The 27361-nt window shown below is 37.2% G+C and overlaps 2 protein-coding genes across 4 annotated transcripts; one reads left to right on the forward strand and one right to left on the reverse strand.

Annotated features, from left to right (window-relative positions):
- Positions 1-937: 937 nt before the first annotated feature.
- Positions 938-8545, reverse strand: cfap99 (cilia and flagella associated protein 99). Of its 2 annotated transcripts, none has more exons than XM_084097444.1 (15): positions 8326-8545; positions 8087-8231; positions 7801-7895; positions 7515-7627; positions 6972-7149; positions 6382-6462; positions 6207-6275; positions 6014-6100; positions 5828-5916; positions 4577-4781; positions 4347-4488; positions 4110-4261; positions 2741-2946; positions 1488-1671; positions 938-1405 (listed from the first exon to the last, which is right to left on the reverse strand). In XM_084097444.1, exons 1-15 carry the CDS (start codon positions 8434-8436, stop codon positions 1280-1282), a joined length of 1983 nt encoding a protein of 660 aa, XP_083953570.1. In that variant the 5' UTR covers positions 8437-8545; the 3' UTR covers positions 938-1279. The 2 variants fall into 2 exon arrangements, with proteins under 2 accessions (XP_083953570.1, XP_083953571.1); XM_084097445.1 differs by having other exon boundaries at positions 939-1402.
- Positions 8546-8953: 408 nt separating this feature from the next.
- On the forward strand, positions 8954-25656 carry zfyve28 (zinc finger, FYVE domain containing 28). 2 transcript variants are annotated; one of them, XM_084097440.1, is made up of 14 exons: positions 8954-9303; positions 12603-12743; positions 13639-13776; positions 13964-14166; positions 14361-14450; positions 14645-14734; positions 14901-15002; positions 16355-17794; positions 17984-18079; positions 19442-19605; positions 19720-19836; positions 19943-20044; positions 23581-23684; positions 24878-25656. In XM_084097440.1, the coding sequence occupies exons 1-14, from the start codon at positions 9265-9267 to the stop codon at positions 25007-25009; spliced, it is 2958 nt and encodes a 985-aa protein (XP_083953566.1). In that variant the 5' UTR covers positions 8954-9264; the 3' UTR covers positions 25010-25656. The 2 variants fall into 2 exon arrangements, with proteins under 2 accessions (XP_083953566.1, XP_083953567.1); XM_084097441.1 differs by having other exon boundaries at positions 17987-18079.
- The last annotated feature ends 1705 nt before the right edge of the window (positions 25657-27361 follow it).

Consider the following 27361-nt stretch of genomic DNA (forward strand, 5'->3'; position numbering starts at 1 on the left):
TACAATACAGCAAACACACATGATTGTAAACTATGCATTTACTATCTAGTAATTGTTGACTATTACTCCAACTCTGAGCGAACTCTCTGCTCCTCACCACGGGGCTTCTCAGGTGCTGCGAGCAAATCACTCCGAGAATATAGTTCCCAGTATGTATACGGTTAGAAGATGGCTGTGTCTCATGTGACCTTGTTATTTGTACACGCTGTGACTATACAAATCACAACATGTAAATAGGAAAATGTTGGCGTTATTTTGTCACTTATTGGGAGCAGTATGCTAGCTGGAGCCATTTACCTCCAGTCTTTGTGCTAAGCTATGCTAGCGGTGGGTGCGTCAGACAGAGTGACGGCACGCACTGAGATGAAAAGGCTATGTATGGACTTATCTAACTCTGGGGGATACGGTGAATAAGCTAAAGTCCCAAAAAGTCGGCGTGTTCCTTTAAGATGCAGCAGGAACTGGATATATTTTTTGTACTTAATGATTTTATACTTTTGAATAATTAACATTTTACATTTTTCATGTTAGACACTAAGGGTTTAATCTTTATACTGTTGTGTTGAATCAAGTAGTTTAAAATGTGTTTTATAAGGTCTGAGCACTATGGAACACTATGTAGGTTATAGTGTGTATGAAAATATCTTGAGGTAAATTTGTGATTTTGTTTAATATCTTTGTTCAATTTATGTACACATCTGAATGTTTAAGTAGCTCACAATGCATTCCACTAAATAATGTTGTAGATTGTTCAAGATGATTCATGTTCATATTTTTGTGCAATATATTGTTTCTTTTGAATGAAACTGATCTTTTTCAGTTGTTTTAGAGTAATTCACTCTTCATCAGGCATTACTTTCTTTTCTTTTTCTGGGCATCAATGTAAATGGAAAAGATATTTGCGGTAATTCTGCTCAAATGAAATAGAACAACATTAAAAAGTTGTACTAAACTGATTTATTCTGTTGTCCTTACTTAGTATGTGTGCCTGTGCAATACAGAGAAGACACTTGGTTACTGTGTAGTGTTTTGATTACAAATATTTCAGTATGGAAATAAATCATGCAATCATTCTGATAAATTTCCACTCTCAAAACATTGTTCACTTAACCATAAAAATGCTTTTCATAACATCATCCCGAATTCTTTAGTAACTCCAGCCAAAGCTAAAAAAAAAGAAGCTATTTAAAATACAGATAGTGTGCTTTATGCCAAGTATTACTATGTAATTTTTATACTATGCCTTATACTTATTTTATATTGTAAAAGTCATGAGGCATCAGAAAACTCGCCTGTGGTTCTGACCAGCAACATTTTTTTTAGATGATTGCTCCAAGGCCCCATGAATGTGTTGTTCCAAATTGCGTTCCAACTCCTGCCAGTGCTGTTCCTCAAGAACCTGCTGCTTGTATCATTAAATGGAGAAAAATGTTCTGTTATTGTGGCAAAATTTGTGGCATCTGGATTGTATTCTAGTCTCTTCTCACCTTTTTGAGGGAGGTCTTCACTGTGAGTGGAAGCACCTGTTCATTTTTCTTCATACTGTTTTTTTCAGTCTTCTTCTTCTGTCTTTCCTGTTGTTTTTGCTCCAGAGTCTTCTGTAGGGCCAGCACTCTCTCATCTCTACTGACAGCCTCCCGCAGTTCATTTCTCATCCTTTTCTCTTCTTGACTGAAAACAGAAATCCTTCAGCCCCTCTTTTCCACATATTTAACTCAACATAATATATCCATTTGTATAATTACTGTGGGGTCCAAATGTCTGAGACCACTAGGGAAAATACATTTGCATTTTTCTAATTGAATGATTTTTTTTCATTATAAGTTATATTAGCAGCGTAACAAAAGTTAGATTGAAAAATTAACATGAATTTGGAAAATTCTTTGTATTTAGTTTTTAGTGTTGCTGTCATTAAAGCAAAAAGCTTTAATGACAGCAACACTCATGCTGGCATGAACTCTGTATGCTTGTGCAAACCCTGAAAAGGCAAAGGACCTAATACAGAGCCTTGTGGCACACCATAGTTTACCATTGTAAGACTGATTGCATAAACTTCTAAGACTAGTCTTAGTCATCACACTTTTTTCCTTAAGATTGTTCTTAACTGTTTCAAGTCAATTACATAAAAAGGTAGATCGGGCTAATTTCATCAATTTCAATTTCATCGGGCTTACTTGAAGAGTAAGACTGATTGCCCCTTGACTAACCACTAGATGGTCATACTAGTACTTAAGACATGATGTCTTAACATAATGGCTATGTTTATGCAACTTGCCCTGGTTTCTGTTCCACTACCCAGACAAAGTCATAGTGATCTAAGAGGGAGGATTTGAACTAGGCTAGTGCCTGTCCACAAATGCAAACCCGATTTTTAAGCCTGTCTAGAGGAATATGAGTGTTAATGGCAGCACTTCTAGTCAAGCCGTTTTAGTGGAGAAATACAACCACAGTCAGATAACATAAGTAGGTAATTTGTAAATCTGACAAGTACTATGATAAGTCTTCATGAATTTCAATGAAAGCAGTCTGACCTTTTGTACAAACGAGTTCACTAATGTCATAAATTTACTGATTTAATTAGTGACCTAGAAAAAGTGCAAAATCTTCAATGTTTATTATCATTCTCATCTGTCTTCTTTTAATTTTTTTTACAGGTTTAAATAGAAAAAACAAACATTTTTAATGTCTGAAATGTTCTTTTAGACCCGACTGTAGGTTAATGCAGGGACAGGTGTGTTACCTGCGAGAAACAGCCTGTTCTGCCAGACTTCTGCGTAGAGCGATATTGTCCAGCTGTTCTAGTAGTAGCTGCTCTTTGAGTTGTTTCTCCTGAAAGATCCGCTGTCTTCTGTCCTCCAGCTCACACTGTTCTGACTCTCTCAGGAGTGCCAAACGCTCCCGCAGCTCCGCCAGAGACATCTCACACAGCAAATCATGACCTGCGGTCTGAGTAACATAGCAAAACAATGGTTAGATCATAATGATGCATATATTCTTTTTCAACCCCATAGGCAGCTATATAAAACTTCTGACTGGTAGTGTATATCATTTAATTATATTTTTGATTAAAAGGGTCATATAATGCCATTTTTGTACAAGCTAATATGATTCTTTAGGGTCTAAATTAAAAGTTTGTAATATACTTTAATTAAAAATTCTCATTAGTATTGTAAGAAAACACTAATTTTACCTGGTCAAAAACAGCTCTGTTTTCAGCGCGCCGTTTAAGTGCATGTCTTTAAATGATAATGAGCTTTGCTCATCCCGCCCCTCTGTTCTGTGCGTACACCGTTTGTAACACAATAACCATAACGCGTTGTTCATTATAAACGTGGGATTATGAATTATATTGAGAACGTCGTACATAGAAAACATGCCGTAATGTACCGTGAGTGTAAACAGCCGCATTCATCATGAAGCGTGCAGCAAGCGATTTGCAAAGATTAATATAAAGATTAATATAAAGGTTAATAAAACATTACACTCACTTCTTCTGGAGGTTCAGCAGGAACACGAATAGTTGGTACCGATCCTTTTTTCAGGAGCAGCTTCTTAGCAAAACCAGCTTTATACTGACCCTCGTTTGTAAAGCAGTCTGGTGTGTGAAATGATTCACGCAAACATGAAAGCATTGACGTTGATCGTGGGGAATATTCCCTTCGAAAACAAAACTCAGCCACTGCGTCTTCAGCGGTTCGGATTTAGGAACATCAAAATGATGCTGTGTTCCTTATTACACCCAAGAACAGAACACCACAATCGCTTAGACGCCATTCTGCTCATAGACAGTGCTCCAGCGTATCAACAATGACGCACGGACTATGATTGACAGCTCGCTCACGAGCGAGGGCGGGTCTGTGTTGAAACGCTGCTGTCAATCAACAATCGTGGGAGGGGCGTCCGACCGTGTGACGTCACACGGTTGAACGGCTTGATTTGAGACAGGGGAAAACATATAAGAAGATTTAAAAAAAAACACTGGATGGATTTTTATCATTTTATGATGGTTGTGTACAGGCACTGCCAACATACATTTCAGTACAATCAACTTGTAAAAGTGCATGTACCATTATATGACCCCTTTAAATGTAACAAGACAGTACACTAACCTCAGTGTTATCCACAAAGTTTTGTCTAACCAGAGAGACTGTCTCAAAAGCACGGATCTGACGGATGAGCTCCATCTTCCTGCTTAGCTCGGCCTGAGCTTCTTCCAGAGCCTGGCTGAGGAGTTCCCGGCTCTGCACCGACACTTCCTTAACTGCTCCGGAGAAAAACAGTGTTTTATCGTCATTTCATGCCTTGTGAAAACATTATGCCATACGTATCATCCACAATCTTTGTACCTATCCGTTGTTTGATTTCTTGTAGCTTAGCTTTGGCGGCTTTGGAGTTCTTGTGACCGTCAGCCACTTGTTGCACCAGCTCTCTCATTTCCTTTTCGTCCTTCAGACGTTTCTCTGCATACTTGCGCATGAGGTGTTGAGTCTGAACCAATCACACATTACATCATCATAAACATAATTCAGACTGAGTCATGTATTGCAGGAAACACTGATGTTTGTTATGAGATCACCTCCTCTTTAGTCTGCTGAGCTTTATGGTGGTTACGCTCCAAGACGCGTTCTCGTGCAAGAACGGCCTCTTCATGGCTGATCCGTCCCTCCAGTCTTCGGCGCTCCAGTTCAGCAAGTTCCTCCTGTAGATCCTTCTCCTTCATCTCCTTCTGCCACTGCAGGTACGCAGATGGCACGCTTGCACCCTGTGACAATCGCTCGAATCTGAACACCCAAATACAACATACAAGGACTTTTCTTAGACCAGAGTGGAAAACATCTCAATGACTCTAATGATTGAACTTGAAGTGTTAGTTTACCCAAAAATCTCACATCTATCTCATGATTCTCATTGAAGTCACCCTAAAAGAGCCAAAAATGCAGTCCACATGACTCAAGAACCAATGCTGTTTGCACCTATTGATGTTAGACTTAGTGCATTGTGTTTTCATGCACCATATTTAAATATATGCCAAAGAGATTTGATAGATTTTCGAATTTCACTTTGTTCCTTGCTCAAAACTGTTGATAATCTCAGAAGACTTGGCATGGGTCAAACTATATTTATGTTTATTATCCCGTCAACCACAACATTTATCTCCCATTCATATATACATAAAATTTGGTCCAAATATTTGAGATCAGACATTACAAATATTTTCATTAAAAGTTATATGAGCACCATAACAATAGGTGAAAATGTAAATTGAAAAAATAACAGGTAATTTGTTTTAATTACAGCAGCACTGAAGCTAGCATGAAATATAAGTTTGTGCAAAATCATTTTAAAAGGTCAAAGGACCTAATACAGAGCCTTGCAGCACACCATTGTTCCCTTAACCAAGGGAAGTGGTGATTTGAACCAGCAAAGAAGCTGTTTTGTACAAATGAGTCAATGCCACAAATCTACCTATTTGATAATTGACATAGAAATAGTGCAACATTTTAAATATTTCTCATAAATTGTATGTTAAATAGACAGTTTATGGTGCTTTTTGTCATTTTTGAAATTAAACAACATCCATTGACATTCACTGTCATTATATGGAAAAGAGCAGCATGAACATCTCCTGTGTTACAAGTTTTGGAAATATGTGAGTAAACAGTAAATGATGACAGAACTGTTTTTTGGAGAATTATTCCTTTAATATGCTATTAGTTGCTTTTCAATGCTTTGGAATAATGGTTAATAATTAGTCCAAATAAATGTAGAATTAATTTGTGTAAAAATAACTAAATCTGATTACCATTGAGAAGTTATGTGACTTTACCTTTGTAACTCTTCTTCCAGTTGACGATTATATAAAGCTCCCTCTCGCAGTATGGCTGTTGTGTTGAGTCTGACAGGTAAGCTGTTTGTCTGTGCCATTGTAAATAAATATACATTCACTATTTAACTGCACAAAGATACTCAGTAGTAGAAAATAAGTTGTTGTGTCAATAAACTTTTTTATTACCTTTTGGGTGGCAGGGCTGCCAGAAGTATAAAGCTGGTCAAATTTGAGTTCTGCATCATTGCTTTGAAGAATCTTGGATATTACGTTCTATTCATCAGAAAATGTTTTTAAAAATGTATTAGCTTTCGAATTCTGTGATGATGTTAAAGAAAAAACATAGTTGATGAATTCAGTTGTGCTGTAAGACACTAACTTGAGTTTTCTCAGACTTCTGTGGGTTTGCACAGCTGAATTGCTGAGAGTTTGCTTCATTCAGGACTTTCTAATGGAGTAAATGAGGTACACCATGAGGTAATGTCAGAACACAAAGTAAATAATGATAAACAAAATTAAAAGCAGTTTCCCAGTATGTTTCTGTTTGGGCTTACTAAAGCTTTTTGTCGGTTCCTCTGCCTCATCTCATCCAGAATCTCTGGTTCCTTTGGAGATCTGTGAGTTGTGACTGGTACCTGGAGGAGGAAGTGCCACAATCAGCATTATTTTACAATCTAAAGTGAACAATGTCTGTATGTCATAACGCAGTAGTTCTCAGACTTTTTGACTCAAAGGCCACCCCTCCCCCTATTTAGGCTCAAATATTTCTGGTATTTCTGCTGTAATTATGACAAAGTTGCAAATCAGAAAGTTTCAGAAACTGTATGTTTTTCGATAAAAACATTTTTGTTTTTGATATTAGTTATTGATTTAATAGTTACTGATAGTTTGTGTTTTTTTAGCATTTTAATTTAGATTAGAGTTAGATTATTTACAGGTTATTTTAATATATTAATAATAATCTTTTTAATTTAAATACTCAAAGTCATCCTGCGACCCCCTTGGAAATTTGATCAAACAACCAATGCAATAATAAAATGATGATTGAATGAAAGGAGTTGATATATTTTTATAATATATGTTAAAAATGACTGATTCATAAAACACATACTCCATTATTTCAAGCATTTATTTTGATACTTGCCGGCTTGGACTTGTCCTGCTGTGGAATGACTTCAGGAGCAGGGAGCGGTCGAGCTTTGGGCTGGGTCAGATCAAATTCCCTGGGTTCTGTGTTTTTCCTGGGAGTCTTTTTCGGCAGATTTCCTCTGCTCATTTTTCTGGCAAGCTGATCCAGCAGCACCTCTATCTCACTGCACCATCTAAAGAATTAACCATCAATAAATAACATAACTAAACGTGCAAACGCTGTCTGGTTTAGAGCAGGATATATTAGTTACATGTTCTGGCATCACTGTGCCACACCTCTTCAACCCTCCAGCGATGGTGGACAGAATCTCATTAAAAATTTAATGATTCCTAAAAACATCCACCTAATGACTTACAAACACTTTTCACAATTCAGTAATGGGATACATATTTCTTTTGTGATTTAATTTTCAAAGCATTTAGATTCCTAAATGCAACACCATCGGCTAACAGTATCAAGTGTGCATATGTATCATAATGTAAAATAATGTGATGTATAGCTCTTTTCCTGTTATTATTATTATTATTATCATTTTACCTCAGCAGTGGGGTGATCCAGTTATTATCTACAACGGCAGCATCATAGATGTGACTCCATTCCCTCTGGATATGTGTTGTGAGGTTGCTGACGTTAAAGAAAAAACTCAGGAACTGAGGGACCGGACAGGGCATTTGCACCATAACAGAGACGGAAAGCAAATTGATGAGGAAATATATAATACAATGTTGAAATACTTTAGTTATGATTCAATTCCACTGTAATGCAAATGTTTAATAACTCAAAATCTTATTCTTAAATCTCATTATGTATGTGCTTTGCTTACTTTGTGCATTTTTGAGATGTCTAGAGACTTGATAATTCTACTGAAATGCTCCAGGCCAAGATCATCGAGATGGAACATGGCAAGATAACAGACAACTGATAAAACCAAACAAGACCAAAGAAGATATGTTACCTTTTTGAATGTCTGACATTAAGTAACTCTGTTGATACAGTATACATTTAGCAAAAAGAAATAGCAAGTAATATTAACTGTAATATAGCAAGATTAACAGTAGTTTGAGCTTGGAAATTACAGTATATTTGTAACGTACTCAAAATACACGCACCAATGAACAGGTTTCGGTCCACTCTGAATAGAATTTGTCCATGGTGAATGTAAAAGATGTTGACCACAGCATCCAAAAGCTTTTTACGCATGATACATCCATACAAAGTATCAATAATAAACTTTTGGTCAGCAGAGGAATGATTCTAAAAAACATAAGACATGAAAATATGATGGTTTGTCTGTAATGTAAATGCACATGGAGGTATGTATGGAGGAAAATAGACATATTTTGTGTACCTTAAGATCCTTGGCAGCATCCTGTGTAAAATTGTCAATGCATTGTTTGTCTTCTTGAAACTCGTCCAGGAGCCTTGTTACTTCGTTGACAAGTTCCCTGTAGTTCTTCATCCTCGCTGGATTTCTCAGCCAAACTAAATATAATTATTCACTTATCTGATTCAGATTATTGGAGCATCTTAAAAAAAAAAAATAAGTATAGAACAACAATTCTATATTGAACCATATGAATAGGTTTACATGTGTGTATGATAATATCCTATGAAAAACATCTACCTGGCAACGACAGTGTTTTGTTGTTGCCTGGAAACAGCGAGGCGGTCCGACTTTTCCTGAGAGGACGTCATTCTCCAGCGCTATTCCCTTTGTTCTCTTTTGTCCCCAAAAAATTAACATTTAGTGAAAAATATAATATTGATCAAAATAATAGCATTTTGGTACCTTAAAGTGATTTACAAAAATAAATAAAAAGTTAAACAAAATGTGTGCAAAATAAAAAGAATGTTGACAATAATATTTTCCCTTTATTTGCTTATTTATGTAAACTGAACGGAAGAGCGATAAAAACAACTGTAAATCATTTAGGAATAAAAAAGCTGATTGTTTGGCAACCCGAGTGTAATCAGTCAAGCAGCGCGAGCGCAACTTCCGTAGTCAGATTGAGCTCGAGCTCAAAAGCTTAGTCATGAGCAGCCTGTGTGTTTGGGGACAAAGACAACCGCTCGACTGCTGGAAATAAGGGCAGAGTCCGTGCCCGCGATTAATTAATAGTGGATGTACACTGTCCGTGTCTGTTTTTTGGCTTCTACTTAACACTGTCAGCACGGCATTGTTGAAGAGCAGGCGCTAGCTTAGCTCGCTAGCTGTGTGTTTGTGTTCGGGTTTAAAGGTCCGGTTCGGGTTTGGTACGGAGCTGTCGCTAAACTGGCGAGGTGACCAATGATGAATCGGTTCCGAAAGTGGCTTTATAAGCCAAAGGTAAGCTTGCCATCAGTTCAGTTAATAAATACTCATCAAATAGCTTTATTATTAAGTGAATGTGTTTTTAAACCTAGCGAGTCTACTTAGGCAGTATTTGGGGCATCATATGATGTGGGCAGCCTACCTAGACAGCATTTTGGGGCGTCGTATAATGCAAGCTGTCTACATAAATATCTTGTTAGCATCACATGATGTGATCTGCCTACCTAGACAGCTTTTTGGGGTATCATATGCCAATATTTCTAGGTATGATTTTCTGGTCGTTTTGAATCACAACCCTTTATTATTCATTCAGATGACTTTGTCCATTCATAATGAAGGGACAAAGTCATCATGTTCTCAGCTGTTTTATTAGCATTTGCTTTAAAATATAATATTTATATTCAGTTTTTTAAATTTATTTTTTATTAATTTTCCGTTAGTAATTTTAGTGCTTCTACTTCAACTTATTTCAGTTGGTTGACAAAGCAACATTTCTCATTTTAGTTTGTTTTTCATCTAATATTTTTATTTTATTCAAACTTTATTTCAATTAATGTAAATGTTTTGTAGTTGACAGCGAGAAATAACCCGGAAAACATATATTAATACGATTAGATTGGATGAGGTATATTTCTGTACATTGACAAAGCAACATTTCTCATTTTAGTTTGCATTTCATCTCATATTTTTATTTTGTTTAAACTTTTTCAATTCATGTAAATGTTTTTTAGCTGACAGCAATAACCCTGAAAACATATCAATCCGATTAGATTGGATGAGAGATATTTCTGTACATTTTGGTCTTTCGATTTGTATTTCCACAACATGAAGGTAAGATCGTACGGATTTACGAATGAACGGCTCATCTTAAAATCTTCCTAGTCTACTGACATCCACTTCAAACATTTCAATGCTCATGCCTACTTTCATTAACTCTACAGTAAGTAAATCCACTTTACCAATTAATAACTCTTCGACAGAGATGCTATAGAATTATACAGAGCTACCACAAAAACAAAAGTTCAAAGTCAAAATTCGAAAGATTGCTGCACGCTTGTTTCTCTGGAGCATAAGGTCTATAAGTCTATAGGTCATTGCCTTTGCTGAGGTTTAATGGCCCCAAACTTTGTTGCTGTCACCAATTTGTATTTTACACATCAAAAAACACATTTCACCACAGCTCACAATGGCTTTAGCTATGAAATACTCGTGCAATCCACGTGCAATTGTGGTTTGCTACAGGTTTGTTGTCAACCGGTTTTTAACCAGTTTCTATGAGAGATTAGGGTCACTTTTTAGTCTAATACATTTTTGGGAACGTGTGTCTTAATTATCGTATTAATCTTACAACAGGATGTTAGAGCAGTAAAGTGTTTTGTTGGAATTAATCCTGGGCTACCCCTCGAGATGTACAAACACTCATTGTCGAAGAAGCATTGGCCCATGGGTGCAGTTCTGCCTCTGACTGTGACTCACTTGGAGAAATTCTTCGCAAACATGCCTGTTGTTGTCATTGGGAGTGAACTAAGGTATCAGACGCTCTGAAATTAATGGATTGTACGTGTACAGAATCAGTAAAATAGAAAAGATTGTTCTTCAGATATTCTAGATGTTTGGATGATGCTTAGAAAAGTGTGTTTCTGTTAGTGCAATACATGATGCAGTTCCTTATTTTATTTCTTTAGTGTTGTTGTAATTTTATAACTGCACTGTACAGACATTTTCATCACTTTGAAGTCTATTGAAATGCACAACCAAAATTGTCACACAATGTTAAACAATATTGATTCCTTATATATTTGTATAGGCCTTCCTCATCTTTTAGTTCCCTATGCAGCGCTTAGTTAATCTATGGTGATTTGGGAGTCTCTCTCTAGTGGTTTGATTGCACCTGCGTGGGCATCATAGGGCGGCTGACCGGTTCAAATCAGCTTATCCTCAGCTCTGGTTCATGTTCCAGCCACGTGCCACATCCCAGGCAAATTCATGTGCAGATTACAAGCAGCCACAGTCCAGGAAACATAGATGTCCCAATTGGGAAACACTCCAAATCACAACGTGCAGATAACACTCAGCTTTACGTAGGCTACAATTTACATGTTAGTTATGCTTGCTAAGGCAAATTTTGCTTTTATTAATCTTTCTGTTTAAGGTTAAGGGATTGAACAAAACTTGGGTGTATAAATCATCCCGCATAGCTTGCGATATGGTTATGAATGATAAAGTTAGCAGCTTGGAGAATTGTGGGCTTTTACAATGCAAAATACTGTAATACGAAAAAAAAGCAAAGACTAGCAGCATTGAAGTAGAGAACGAGCTATATTTAAAGACCAGAACATTATCAACTCTTGACTAGCAACACTAAATTACTTATATGCGTTTTATTTTTAAATGTTTTTTTATTATTTTATTAAGTGTGCTGCCTGTCTTGGCCAGGACCCACTTGTAAAAGAGATTTTAAATCTCAAGCGTTTTATTTTATGGTTAATGCTAAATATTAATTAATATATGTATAAATGTGTTTAATTAATATATGTATAAATGTGTTTAATCAATTTGACAGAACTATATATATATATATATATATATATATATATATATATATATATATATATATATATATATATATATATATATATATATAAAAAAAAATTTTTTATATATATATATTTATTTATTTTATATATATATATATATATATATATATATATATATAATACGAAAATATATATATATATATATATATATATATATATATATATAATAAAATATATAATATTCCATCAACAATTTTTGATGGAATATATATATATATATATATATATATATATATATATATATTATTGTTTTAATATATATATTATATATATATATAACAATTTTTGATGGAATATTATATATTTTATATATATAAAATAAATATATATACATATATTAAAACAATATTATATATATATATAAAATATTCCATCAAAAATTGGTTTATATATATATCCAGTCTATGATGCAAGAGAATGTTTTCTGTTGAGTGCCCCAATGGAGCAGAAGAGGTCCAAAGGTCTAAATCCTCAACAGTGCTCTTTAATCCAGTGCTGACATCTATCATTACATTACATGCTCTTCTGGTGTGTGTGGGAATGGCTGTTGTTGCAAGATATGCGTCTTTAAAAAATGTTTTTACACACAGTGCCAGAAACACACCATACTGCTGGACTCTGATACTTGCTTACTTTAGCACCAGTTTGTTTGATCATCTGGTACTTGATTAGATCATTCAGACCATCTGTTTACATTTGCTTTCTTTCTTCATACAGAGGTCAGATCCGCAGCTGCTGGCCCAGTTCTACTATGCAGATGAAGAGCTGAACCAGGTGGCCACTGAGCTGGACAGTCTGGACGGCAGAAAGGACCCTCAGAGGTGTACCCTGCTGGTCAACCAGTTCCGCTCCTGCCAGGTTAATCACTCACAGTACAGAGCGTAGTCTTGTTTGGACAGTTTTATCAAGTGTTTGTTTTCCAGTCCATCCAGTCTTTTTCCTCACTTTTCTTGCAATGACAAGTTGCAAGGAAGCTAAGAAGTCTCTTATGCTCACCAAGGCTGCATTTATTTGATAAAAAAATACAGTAAAAAAACAGTAATATTATGAAAAATTATTACAATTACAAATGTTCTATTTTATTATATTTTAAAATGTTGAAAAGCTGAATTTACTCCAGTCTTCAGTGTCACATGATCCTTCAGAAATCATTATAATATGCTGATTTGAACATTTCTTATCAATATTAAAAACGGTTGTGTTGCTTAATATATTTGTGGAAACTGTGACATTTATTTCAGGATTCTTTGATGAATAGGAAATGGAAGTATTCACTGTCACTTTTAATCAATTTAATGCATCCTTGCTGAAGAAAATTATTCATTCCTTTAGTTTTTTATTATTTATAGTTTTAATAAAATCTTACTGACCCCAAACTTTTGAATTGTGGTGGATAGTGGAATTAATTTTCCAATAAATACACAAAATACCTTGAAAAAGTTTGCAGGATTTCCACAGTCATAGAAAACCCAGGATTGTCAGGGAATGTTAAAATCATTATTTCTTGGTAAAGTATGAAAATTGAAAACAAATCATGGGAATTTTTATAGTGAATCTATATAAAAAAAATTTTTTTAGTTATTCTCAGTTTGTGAGTGCAGCCTCTAATGATTTTCTTAAAAATCCTTATCCAGTAATCCCATGAGTGAAATCGTCTTGGAAAAGTGGAAACATTGAAATTATAATCTCCCTTAAACCCTTTAAGTGAATGTTCTAACCCTGCATGTTGTGTATCTTGTCAATACATGTGTAGGACAATGTGTTAAACATCATAAATCAAATTATGGATGAATGCATACCTGAAGACCGAGCCAACAGAGACTTCTGTGTGAAGTTCCCAGAAGAGATCCGCCATGACAACCTTGCCGGGCAGCTGTGGTTTGGGGCAGAGGTAGTGCACACTAACTGCTTTCCTTCAGAACGAGATCTTCCCTAGAGATCTTTCTTATTAACTTTCAAAAGAACATGAATATAAAGAACTTCAGAACATCAGTGTATCATAGATGTCACTTGTGGTCATGAATCAGGGCGGCGTAACCCATTAGAAGCAGAGAGTTTATTATCACTCCTCTCTCCAGTGCCTGGCAGCAGGATCGATCATCATGAATCGTGAAATCGAGAGCATGGCCATGAGACCTCTGGCTAAAGACCTCACCCGTAGCCTAGAGGAAGTACGCAACATCACCCGAGACCAAGCGCTGCGAGATCTCAACAACTACACTGACCGCATGAAGGAAGCGTTACGTCAGTTTGACGGCCTCTTCGCTGAGTTTGAGCTCAGGTACCTTAAAATATGCACAGCTGTTTTGATTTTTGATTTGAAATCATTATAAGGTATCTTTATTGGTACTAATGTTATCATACACAAGCAGGTTAGCTTTGCAAACATGTCACTTCAGCAGCCAATTAAAAGAATTATTACAAAAGGTGAAAGTAATGTAATCTTATCTAGGATCTGTCTGTTTCCTGTTGTAGCTACGTGTCAGCCATGGTGCCTGTGAAGTCCCCTAAAGAGTATTACATCCAGCAGGAGGTGATTGTGCTCTTCTGTGAGACCGTTGAGAGGTGAATATTCAGGTCTTGGATCTACCTCGCAATATACTCCTCATGATGCATTGCATTATCAGTTTAAAAGAAAGGAGAAGAACGTGATCGATATCATTTTAAAGTGACACATTAATTAAATGTGTATATTATATATGTTATTATTAATAGTAATTCTATTCATATATACAGTATTAATGTTTTCCAATCTCAAGGGCCCTGAAGCTTGATTATCTTACACAAGACATGATTGACGACTACGAACCAGCTCTTATGTTTACAATTCCTAGACTTGCCATTGTCTGGTAAGTGATATGTCATTGTAATTATCTGTTTTCTTCATGTCAACCACCTCCAAATCCCTCTTTAAGTATTAATTTTTCCTCGCACTGTATGGGTCATCCTCTTTTCTTTCATATATACGTTTACTCACCTGGTAATGGTATCATGTGTCATGTTATCTCTTATTAGTGGCCTTGTTATCTACTCTGAAGGGCCTCTTAACCTCGACCGCAAACCAGAGGACATGTCTGAACTCTTCCGGCCTTTCCGTACTTTGCTGAGAAAAATAAGGTACAGTTTGTGTTCACAATAGTTAGTCATGGACTCCTCTGATTGGGTCATCTGATGCAGATATAGCTTGTTTTTCAGTTTTTTCAATGCTTTTATGGTAAGGCTTTATAAATTTGCATTCAACAGTGCCTGCATTGATTTTGCTGGATTACTTTTTTGTTTGACATTTTTCTTCAGTTTTTTTATTTGTTTTATTTTTGTTAGTTTTTTATTTGATTAGTTGATATTTGTACTCGATGTCTACACCACACCGCAACATCTTGAGGCTGTTAACACCAAACGCTCTATTTGTACTGTTGTTGTCTGAAGTTGCGTAAGTGCGTGGAGTATGTCAGAAATCGAAATGCATTAATTAACAGTCAGGGTGTCTCATTGTCAAGCCATGCCACATCCAGTCTAGACAGTATCACTGCTTATAATAGGTCGCCTTTTATTTTGTTGCACCACTCACGTATGATGTAGATTTTTTTTTTTTTCCAATTCAAACATGCAAGAGTCTACTATAGGTTTACAAAATCTGCCTTTGTATTGGTTGTCAGCCATAACATGAATACAATTGAATTTATTTCTGTGAGAATTAAATGTGTCCTTATAACTATAATGAAATTGAGGTGCTTTACTATTGCTGCCTGCTTATTCAAAAAGATGATGGAGATAAAATTTGCACTCTTACAACAATCTACAGCGCATATTACATTATAAGCCTCATAAAGTAAACACTGTCATAATTCATCAGCAGTAGATCATAAGCAATTGTTTGGAATAAATGTCTGAAACCACAAACCTGTTGAACGAGCAAGAAAGAAGTGCCACGTTTTGACTTTGAACATGCAGCGCTTACATTTGTATAATGAAATCACATCTTTTTGAAGTTTAATCGCACCACAGGACGTATCTAACAATCTAATGTAATGATTTTTTTCTTTCCTAAATTTAAGACTTCTTAAGGTGATTATTAAGATGTTTTATTATACAATTTAAGATATTTAAGGCTTTTTACATTTCATGAAACTGATTTTTTTCAGGGGGGCTTTTTTATTTGCACACATCTAAATGCATTTTACAATTCGCACACATCCACATCTATTTTTGGTCGCAAAAGCGAGTGAAACACTCACACGGTCATGCCCTGGAATAGCTTTGAATATGCTTACTCATGTGGAAAACGATTGAATCTCACAGAAAAAAACGAATTGCCTTGCCTACAGTCTTTATGGTAGTTGAGTAGAACTGGCATTCATAACTTTTTAATTGCAGCAATGAGATTTTAAAATTTAAACCATATTAACTTTTTATGTAGCAACTGAAGAACATGGCTGGTTTCTGAATCATATAATTGTTCTTCACATCAGGGATCTGCTGCAGACTCTAACAGAAGAAGAGCTCATGACGCTGGAGCGTAGCCTCTGCATCTCCCAGGATGGAGATTTCCCTGTAGGTTCCAGCATGCCATCGACCAATGACCCAGCCGCTTCCACCGGTCCTGAGAGCCATCTAGAGACACTGGAAAAGGACGACAGAATTGAGGAGGTGGTGGATCTCACACTTTGTGTAGCCCAGGAAGAAGATTCTGTATGGAAGGAGGTTGAGGAGAAGATGGGGCAGCCCGAGACCTCCAGCGAGAGTGAGGAAGAGGAGGCCACAGATGTAGACTTGGCTTGCTCCATGCAGTATGATGAAGAAGAGATAGAGCAACTTAATATGATGGTGCATCAAGTGGGGGACGAAATGTCTACGCTTCTTTCCCCTCCAAGTCAGAGTCAGTCCCCAGCCCGCCAGCCTCGACCCTACAGAGGAAGTAGCCTCGATGGTTCCAGTGCCACCTCCAGCCAGCAGGCATCTCCGCGGAGAGTCCCGGGGTCCTACCATGATGACGATAGAGTTTTCTTTATGGACGACCTCGAGTCTGGTATAAGTAGCGAACTGTGTCCCGGACAACTTCCCCTTCCTACCATATGCCTCAGATCCCCTGACCACAGTAGACCCACCCCGTTGACCGACTCATCATGTAATGGTTGGTTGACAATCTGCCAATCAAGCAACTCCACCAATCTGGAATGTCAGCGCAAACTGAGCCAATCGGATGAGTCCTTGGGGAACTCCGACAGGTCGCCCATGGTGAATGGCTGGGAAGGGTTACAGGAGGAAGATAGTGTACAGACTGCGGAGGAAATCGCCAATCGTACTGGTGGAATGAAGCTTTCCGCCACTGTTATTTTTAACCCTCATTCCCCAAGCTTGACCGACTTGGCCGTTGTCTTGCCACATTCAGCCGATGCTTCTGAACCCGGTGAGGGTGGGGCTTTAGTTGCCACTCAGTGCCTGCTTAATTCCTGTGTGTGCTGTGCTGGCGGATGCGTCGACAACCACGAGGATGCCATGGATCCTGCTGGCCGGGGCATGGCGCTGGGATTTGATAAGCACAAGCTCACCATCACAAGCTCTGTCATCAAATCGGCAGTAGCTGCTGCCAGCCCAGGGAAGGGAAATGGACATTTACCGCTCACCCTGCCCCCTTCACAGGGCCACCTCACCCCTTCTGTACCGCACTGTTCCTTGCAGAACCAAGCGAGAGATGAGGAGGGCAGTCAGGACTGTACCCACTATTCCTGCTGTGAGAAATGCACCTCAGGGGTTCTTCTTGCTCAGGATAGAGGCTCGGGACAAGGGGAGGGAGGACCTAGTTGCACCCATCAGGACACAGGATGCCGGACTCAGACTAACACTACAGTAAAAGGGAAATTGGAAGGTTTTGGAAAACAGTCCAAAGAAGATAACAGAAAGATGTCTAGGTTTGTTTATTCGTGTCGAGCATGCATTAAAGTTTTCTTGATTTGCCTATTTTGAAAATGTTTTGTTTGTTACCTTGTTTTGTTATATGAGTTGATTTCATTATGAAGGTTGCCATTCTTTTCAGTTCTCATATTTCATTTTCATCTGTTGCCCCCCCTTCCCCACATGTTTTTCAAAATGGTCCGCAGCAGTTCTCTGGAGTCCCCCCTCAGTTCTGTCCCCAGCAGTGACATTGACGGTGTTTCTGTCACTACATGCAGTTTGTCAAGTTCATACACACCCAGGTAAACTTTTATCTGATGGGCAATGGTGGAATATGTCAGCACTGTTGCTATAGAGTGCTGCAGGGGTGATGAATTTTCATAGGCCGACCCGGAAGTTAGCAATAATCTTCACATCTGAACACAGGGTTCGTGAATCTTAAGCTCTGAAGCTTAAATACAATCAGTAGAAGTAAAAAGCGAAAGTTAGGTTGCAAGACTTCAACTTCACCACCACTAAGCTTCTAACAACTCAAACAAAAACAAAAAATCAACAAGTTGGGAAGTTCATTGAAGTTCATGTTCAAAGAGCACAAGGCTATAAAAGCAGACTAGTTAGTAGATTCATTTTCCTGTTTGGTGTGATGACGTTTAATGTCCAAGACAATCTCTCTAGCCACTTGTGAGCAACTACCTATCAAGACGTAATTTTTAAATGTATAAAAATTATATGTATAAACTATCTTGAGCTTGTGTTTTGTAGGTAAGGAGGCTTGTTTCAACAGTGGCATTTAACCAAAAACCCATTTTAAAAAAAGCAGTTGACTTGGGACGATGGAGCGGAAGTGCTAAAATGCCAACTTAATTCTGGGTTTTAGGACTCATTCCTGAAGCACTCTGTAGTTTTAGTTTTTGTAGTGGTACTAGCTAAGGAAAATAAGTGTGTAATTTTGGTTTTGTCAAACAGGTTTTTAAACACTCACCACTTTCGTCATTGGTTCGCCCTCCCAAAAGCCAATGGTTAAGTCAATGGTGCTGGCTGAGATGTTCAAACAAACACAGTAAAGTTTTAATAGCTCACATCACTGCCATTTACCCTAGGCATAGAGTATGATGTTAGCAATGCCAAGGTGCTGGGTTCATTTCTCAGGAAATGCTAGAGCTGATTAAATGTAATAAATGCAGTGTAAGTTGCTTTGGAGACATTGGGGAATCAAGCAGTGTGTTCTTGTGACTTTTTGTCACCCTTTGTAATGACGTGACAATGCTTTGAACAACCTCTCAGAATATGTTGTTGCATATAGCAATGCCCTGGCTACCACCCTAGCAATCACATAACACCTTGACAAGCACCACTTTTGCAGTGGAAAATGTTTAATTTTTTATTTATTTGAATGCCTATGTGAAAATTAAGTCCTAAAACTTGCACTGTGATTCCAGCAAGGTATTACACAAAACCCACAGTGTTCCCTCAGCCATAGGGTCACACTTTCTGGATTAACTTGATTATGTGAATTTCACCCTTGAGGAAGGCCAGCAATCTCGACCCATTAGTCATACTTCATTGACACTTTTTATTTTAAATCACTGTTATAAATTATATTTTAGAAGAGTTTTATTATGATGATGATTATTCATTTTAAATCTAATATTCTTCTCTTTCAGCCCTGTCACTAGCCTGACAACCAGCTCGGACATGTCTGAGGATCTGGATCACCAGGAGATTCAAGTGGCTTTGCAAGCTGCCAAACTTGCTGCTCACAACAAAATTCGCTCACGTTTCCATAGCAGTAGTGACCTCATCCATCGTCTTTTTGTTTGCATATCAGGTGGGTTACCTAATAACATTGAATTAACATGGATTTGAAGCCTGTGACGTGAACTGGTAAAGTCATGTTTGAATGGTAAAGAATATTCGATGTCTTGTTTTCAAATATCTGAAGGTGTGGCCGATCAGTTGCAAACAAATTATGCAAGTGACCTGCGAAGCATCTTAAAGACTCTGTTTGAGGTCATGGCTACAAAAGCTGACCAAGGGGACAATGAGAATCCCAAGAAAGGTGAGTGAGGCACGCTTCTGAAAGATATTGGAAACTATAACAGCATGTTTTCGTCATTGGATGCCCGACATCATTAGTTTAATGTGCTGTTTGATATGCACCTCAGGTCCGTGTCTGGGCAGTGCAGTTCTGGAAGATTGTGCTCTCTGTCAAGAAACGATCTCTTCATCAGAGCTCGCTGCCAAAGCCCGAGAGGGACAGTTTGAAGGTTAGTTCAGTACAACACCTATATGCTCACAATATGAAGAGAATTTTATTTTGATGTTCACGATTCAAAACCTAGGACGTATCTGAAATTGCATACTTTGAGTAGGTACCATACCTGTCAACATTTGGGTACCAAAATACGGGAACCAAAATTTCAGTTCAACCACATGCGGCTTCATGTCATCTATACATTACACACCCCATCGCCAAATCATAGAAAAATTCAGTTAAGACTTTTGCATTCATCTTAACAATACACAACAAATCATTATCAATATATAGAAAAACAGATTTCTAAAATAAGGTATAAGCCACAAATCTGCAAGTACAGTTTTCAAAACTGAACAGGTGATGTGTAATATTCAGTAACTGTAAGAAACTGTTCCAGCGGGTGGAGTTTACTGGTACTGAATATTACACATAACCTGTGTATACTCCATTAACTGGAACAGATTTTCACTGGAACTGAATATTAGTATTACATCCAAATATTATGTAATCAGTCAGCATATTGTTGTGTAACTTCACCTATTGGAACAGTATTTCACAATTTTTCACAGGAACTGAATATTACAAACAATTATTGCAAAAGAACGATTTACAAAATAACGATTGCGAAAGAGTGCACGGATTATGAATTTCTTCACCGTTACCGTTGTACGTAGTTTTTCTTTCTTTTTTTTTTCTGTATAGTTCTATTTTGTTAATAAATTTTGCATTCTATTTTGGCTTTCTCATGTGTCCCTATTTTTGTTGTGTCCCTTTTGAGCCACGGGGCGAAACGGGTATGGATTGAAAAACCAAAGCAACTGTACGGTTTACAAATCTGAGCACAGCTGAGACTTTTTCTCTGGTAGCCTACTTTTGGCGTAGGATATTTATTTTCGTCAAAGTCAGGCTGCGATGTCAAATGTATTCCCAGGAATGAGTGATGCGCTTTCCGCTTTTAAAGTTTTATAAAATAAGTAGCCTAAGATATGGCTTGAATGGTTTTAAAGCATTAGCAAGAATAAAAGCGCATCATATAATCAGAGCCAGACAGTAACGGAGTACATTTATTTGAGTACAGTACTTAAGTACAATTTTGAGGGATCTGTACTTTACTCGAGTATCATTTTTGGGGAGTACTCATGACTTTACTCAAGTACATTTGAGAGGCAAATATTGTACTCTTTACTCCGCTACATTTCTATCCATAACCGTGAGTACCCGTTACTACTTCTAAAAAAAAAAAAGGAAAAAAGAAAAATCTCGGAAACCCTCAATTTGTTGGTTCCCTCTCAAACGTGATTGGATTGTGCAGGCGCCACTGATTGGGACAGCCTATCAGCAATCACCTTCAGCTTTCCGCCAAAGTCAACTCCATGGTCAGATTTAGATAAGAGACGAAACAATGGATGAAGACGCAGCAGGTCCATCCTGGGAATGTGCCAAGCCGTGGCCCCACCTCGCCAGACTATTTTAATTCTATGAACAAGTTAATAATAGTTTTCGCTTCAAGTGTTTGCTGTGTTTACCAATGTAAGCACTGTGGCAGTAGTAATGCAATATTTAGAAAATGTACTCTTGATACTCAAGTACTTTTAAAAACAAGTACTTCAGTACTTTTACTTAAGTAGACATCGACTGTAGTACTTTTACTTGTACTTGAGTAAAATTTAGCAAGGGGTATCTGTACTTTTACTCAAGTAATGAAGCTGTGTACTCTGTCCGCCTCTGCATATAATGTAACGCCATGCAGCCAAAGGATGACAGAAACAACGGATGTTGCGTTAATTGCGTTAAATATTTACTTACCACTGAGTCTTTTCCCATTTCTACCAGTAACGCTTATTCAACTTCCCGCGTCTACTACCTGCGCAGATATCGACGGCACAACTGGGTTGTAGGTTGCCAGGTTGAGCTCACAAATGGGTTGAAATTTGTATGATTGCACGAGTAGGATGGGTTTCATACAAGATCTGGCAACTGGACAACCTTGGAACAATATATTGATGTGATTATTCATATAACGACGTTTGGGCCATATAAATAACGGGAGTTTCACGGGAGAAATAACAAAACGGGAGGGGGGCGGGAGATGGGTGTGAAATACGGGAGACTCCCGGGGAAAACGGGAGTGTTGACAGGTATGGTAGGTACTTCTTTTGAACTACTGAAGTACTTACTTTGTGACTGTTAAAAAAGTATGTTCTGTTAATATGAATATGTGAAGTTTCAATGCAATGTGGACGTACTACATCCACCATGTCGGCACTGTCATGTGACCTAATACGAGAGTTGCGTTACTCACCCACCATTTACAAATCCTCTCCCGTGTCCTTTATGGGATGGTAAAGAATCTTTTGTATGCACATTTCAGATTCTCGCCGGAAATAGTAGGTCATCTGCTTTCTGCCTACTGTTTTATGAAGCTGTGAATTTGGACATACTACTCTTTTCACATACTTTTTTGGCCTACTTGATTTTGTAGGGAAGTTGGCATATTTGTGATTCAGCCCCATTGAGCTGCCATCAAGACAACATTTTAAACCATCATAGGCTTGCTCCATATACAAAGATTTTTATCAGAAGGTTTTAAGATTTGGCCAAAGTATGTGGACTTCAGGTTATTGTGGGATTTTAAACTAGATTTAAAAAAAAAAAAGTAATTGTGTGCACATCCCACCTTCTGGCAGGTGCAGGACAAAAGGAACTTACTAAAGTGAAGAACATTTAATGTCCGCAACACTGCTTTAAACTCCCATATTTAATAAAAAGGCAATGTTTCGACCCTACTGGGTCTTCTTCAGGCAAATGGTGGACACATTTGATGAAGGGATATATATATAGGCCTTACAATCAACCGACCCACCATATGATTTCAATTAGTTTGATTAGGTCTAAAAGGTCCTGATGTACTTACAAACTTTGGGGGGGTCTTCATGGGGGCGGGTGTCTGGCTCGAGGTCATGGTGCAAAGGACCCTAGGTTGATTTTACTCCGAACCATCCCTTTAAGATGCGTTTTGGTCGATTAGATCGAAGTAGATGAGGGAGGCACATACCCGTTTACACTTGGTGTCTTTTTTTTGGTTCACTTTCGACCACTTCTGTTCTGATTTCTTCAAGGGGAGGGTTGTTTGTTGAAGGTGTTTTTCGACTACCTCAAGAAGTGGTTGAAATTGGACAAGCTCAAATTAGCTTAGACCCCGTTTACACCTGTATTTAGCATCGTCCACTCGTGATCCGATCGACCAAAACGCATCTTAATACCAGATGAACAGGGCCTGATGTTGAAGTTGAGACTGTTATTGTAGTATCATTGATATACTTATATCATTTTCATTTTAAGTAAATTGGTTGAGTATAGTAATTAGTACCTTTAATTAGTACATTTTTTTTAAAGTTATTTTTGTACATCAAGTTAAACTAAATGAAAAGGAGATTTATTTTATTTTATGATAATATGTAATGAAGATAAACGGCCGCTGATTACAACACCTGCAGACCTTTATCAGTTTTTGCAACCCTTTCTCTGTTCTTCTTTCAACATCAGACCCTCCTGAATGGGTGCCAGATGAGGCCTGCAATTCCTGCATTGCCTGTGAAGCGCCATTTACAGTCATCAGAAGAAAACATCACTGCAGGAGCTGTGGAAAGGTACAGCAGTCCAGTCTTCAAACCCTTGCCAGAATAGAGTGCAATAGACTGCTCCAGATGATTAAAAAAATCTCCATAGAGATACCAATTTTGAACTTATAAACTTACAAATTGTCTCCCTAAACTCTCAATCTACTTTATATAAATATATTTTTTAAGTGAGCTTAACATTTTACCAAAGGTAATCAAAATGTATAAATTGGCAAAATAAGCAAGCATAAATAAATCTAAAAATCTGTAGCAATTAAAAAAAAAAAAAAAGTTTTTTAAATGAATGTCTGTAATGTTGTGATTCATTTTGGAGCCGGATGATTTGGTTTATGGTTTTAAAATTTTGTTACCGTTTTTTTTTTTTTTTTTTTTTTTTACTCTCTATGTAGAAAATAAATGTAAAAATACTACTCAGAATAAGAATAATTCAGTGCGTGAGGGGAGGCAGGTTTGTGTGTTACTCACTGTCAGAGAGATCAGAGAGCGAGAAAGAGCAGCTGATATCCTGTATCGATTCTGTGGGAAATGAGCATTGGAAGAGTTTCAGATATTTCAGTATCGATTCAATTTGTATTGAAAAATTTATATTTTTGACCAATTTTGACAAAAATAAATGTGTGTATATCAACCCGCAAAGGTGGCTAGTAGGAGTGACTGCATTACACGGCACTGCTGAAATAAACGCCTGCATTTGGGGGGTGTTCATGTCAAGCCCTGGTTATACATAGGTTATACATACATTATATGTAAGCGCTTTGTTTCTTCTCATCATGTAAGCGCATGTTATCACTATGAGAAAACCGATAAAAAAACCCTGAGAAAATATATACCAAGTATAATGCTGTATGAACTGTAAATATGGTCTGAAAAATCTACAGAGAAGTCTGGAAAATTATGGAGTTTTGAAATAAAAATGTTTAGGATCCCTGAAAGTTTTAATCTCAAAACTTACTCAGCCCACACTGAACAACTCACTAGATTTGTTTACATGCAGAGAGAAATAATGGAAAAAACATAAGCAGATCAGCCTTTGCTTAAACTGTATGAGCAGTTTAATAACTATCAAGTTTATCTATGTAAGATTGTGAATTTAAACACTCACTCACTCTTGCTCTCTATAGCTTTTCAGATGAAAGAACATTGTTTGTAACAATAATTTCACCTGATTCAAACTCTAATAAGATGATTTATATTTATTGCAGATCTTCTGTTCGCGCTGCTCTTCACACTCAGCCCCGTTGCCTAGATACGGTCAGATGAAGCCAGTGAGAGTTTGCACTCACTGCTACATGTTCCACGTGACGCCTTTCTACAGCGACAGAACTGGTATCTGACCACACCGCACACTCACACACACACATAAGCACACTACAAGAAGTTTTACTGAGGTTTGACACTTCAGCAAGAACAGACATGCACATCATCATCCCCAAAAAAATTTAAATTGTAAATATATGAACACTAAATGCAATCACTTCAAAGCGAAAGAAAAAGCCTTGACCAGGGAACAAAGCGAGAAGGACTCAAATGGACGGTTGCGAAGGACTCAAGCACATAAAGGAAGTACCCCATTGCTATGGGAGCCAAAGTATTTATTTAGGGCTTTGCTTTTGAATAATGAGCTTAATTACAAATTTGCTTTAATCAAGCATGGAACAAACAGGCTATTCTGTGAAACAGAAGTGCACCCGAACAACACACACACACACAAGGATTTTGTCTGGCAGTAATTGTGGCTTTATTAGCGCCAGAGGTTCTATGGGCTCAGTTTCTAGAATGAATGTAAACTGTGAGCACATTATAAATATGAGAATAACAAACTGTGACTTATGAAGACAATAATACTAACACCAACTGCACCATCAGTGACACCTTTTGTGGAACAATATAGCACAGATGTTTTCCCCCCTTTTTTTTGTTTTGAAAATAATGCTGCTTTCTGTAAAACAGAAGTGATATTTGGGGATTTAGTTGAATGGCCAAAAAAATAAGAAAAGAGATACGTGTATATATGCTTGAAAGTTTGAGATGGATTTAATGCATCTCTTAAAAGAGAAGATTCTCTCATATTCCTCATGCAAATGAATGTGCAACATTTGGATGTTCTTTTCTTTTCTGTAACTGTAAAGTTATTGCCTTTTACAGCAGTTTAGGAGCGTTCTGCTTTTCCCTCTGGTACAAAAGAACACTTTACACCCCCTACCTCATCCCTGTTGACCCCTCTCACACGGTCCCATCCCGTTACAGTATGCCTACGCTACCGAATCAGTCAACCATGACTGTCTTACACAGATGCAAATGCCTTTCTTTTGTCTTTGCACATTTTTTTTAGGAACTCATTTTAGGATATATAGTGACCAACCACTACGTTTTGTTTACAATTGTAGAAAGTTAATCATATTCAAAAGTCGTGAAACCTATCAAGAATATGACGTCTGGGTTATATTTTACCGCAAAATGAAAAACATAAAATGTAATTAATGTTAAGAAAATGAAGCAGATTAGTAATATTGACAAATATTTCTGCATTAATATTAGGATAATTTATCACCCCCTGCCCAATTCCCATTATTGTGATTTGTAAAATAAATATTCATACATTATTTAAAATTGTGACGTATTCACAATAATAGTGCTGAATTAAATTTATTCCAGAAAAATCACATTTTTAATCAGCCTAAAATGTGCTTATTTTTTTCTTTATGCAAAATAGTTCCTTTTTTTTTTCTGTCCAATTGAAATCGGGGTGAAATATGACCTGGAAATCTGACCTCCTTTTGACGTTCAACAATGAAAGAACTACTGTAGCTTTTGTTATCAAGATGCTGTGTTGGTTTAAGATCTCAATACGATCAGGAAAAAAAAGCTTTAGTTTTCCTCACTGCTTTTGAAACCTCAATCTTTGCCTCAATATTAACTGTAAAACATCTGCTTTTAATAACTTTATCTCCCTCCAGAAATCAAACGGAGGGTTATTTTCTTATAAACAGGCAATATCTGTAATTGCTATCAGTTTACGCAGGAGCCGTGTGCAACTGCACCAGAGCTGGTCTGATATTGAGCATGTCCATATTGTGCTGCAAAACAGTTTTGACCTAAACATGTTATCTGAAATTGCGTGATATGACAAACACTACTGGCTAACATATTATGCACTTTGTATGGCAAATAGATGAGCATTTGAAGTCGGCTACAGCTTGCAATCAGACATGTTTGATTTATTTTGTGTAATGATCTCAAGTCATTTTATAGTAACGATCATCATAAACCAAACACCTGATTTCAGATGTTAATTAGACAAGTGTTAAACATGCTACTTTATAGATACTGTTTTCCAACACTAATTAATATGATTGACACTAATATGAATTACATAATTTATCATGTCATATATTTATTTTGCCACATTAATCAGTTCAGAACACATTTTTGCCAAAGTTGTGCAAAGTCCCAAGCAGCCACAAGGTGTCTCGTAAGGTAAAGGTCTAATGTGTTTGCATGCATCTTGTTAAGTTGCATTTGTTGAGTTGAGTATGACCAGTTCTAGCAATATTATAAGCTACATCACACTTGAGGCAGATTGATTCTGCTGGTTGATGGTTAATACTTTACCTCGTTCTGCCTCGTTACCTTTGACCACCGAGTGTTAAAGCTAATCATTCCCGTATTCAAACCTGTCCTCATAT

This window comes from Abramis brama (assembly GCF_963993115.1).
Source record: "Abramis brama genome assembly, chromosome: 21".
Lineage (NCBI taxonomy): Eukaryota > Metazoa > Chordata > Actinopteri > Cypriniformes > Leuciscidae > Abramis > Abramis brama.

Coding starts and splice junctions, on each gene's coding strand:
- cfap99 (XM_084097444.1), bottom strand. CDS start 8,436: ATGAAGAACTACAGGGAACTTGTCAACGAAGTAACAAGGCTCCTGGAC. Junction 7,150..7,514: donor TGGATCACCCCACTGCTGAG/GTAAAATGATAA, acceptor TTAATTCTTTAG/ATGGTGCAGTGAGATAGAGG. Junction 4,782..5,827: donor CTGGAAGAAGAGTTACAAAG/GTAAAGTCACAT, acceptor TTGGGTGTTCAG/ATTCGAGCGATTGTCACAGG.
- zfyve28 (XM_084097440.1), top strand. CDS start 9,265: ATGATGAATCGGTTCCGAAAGTGGCTTTATAAGCCAAAG. Junction 14,167..14,360: donor TTCGCTGAGTTTGAGCTCAG/GTACCTTAAAAT, acceptor TTCCTGTTGTAG/CTACGTGTCAGCCATGGTGC. Junction 14,451..14,644: donor TTCTGTGAGACCGTTGAGAG/GTGAATATTCAG, acceptor TCCAATCTCAAG/GGCCCTGAAGCTTGATTATC.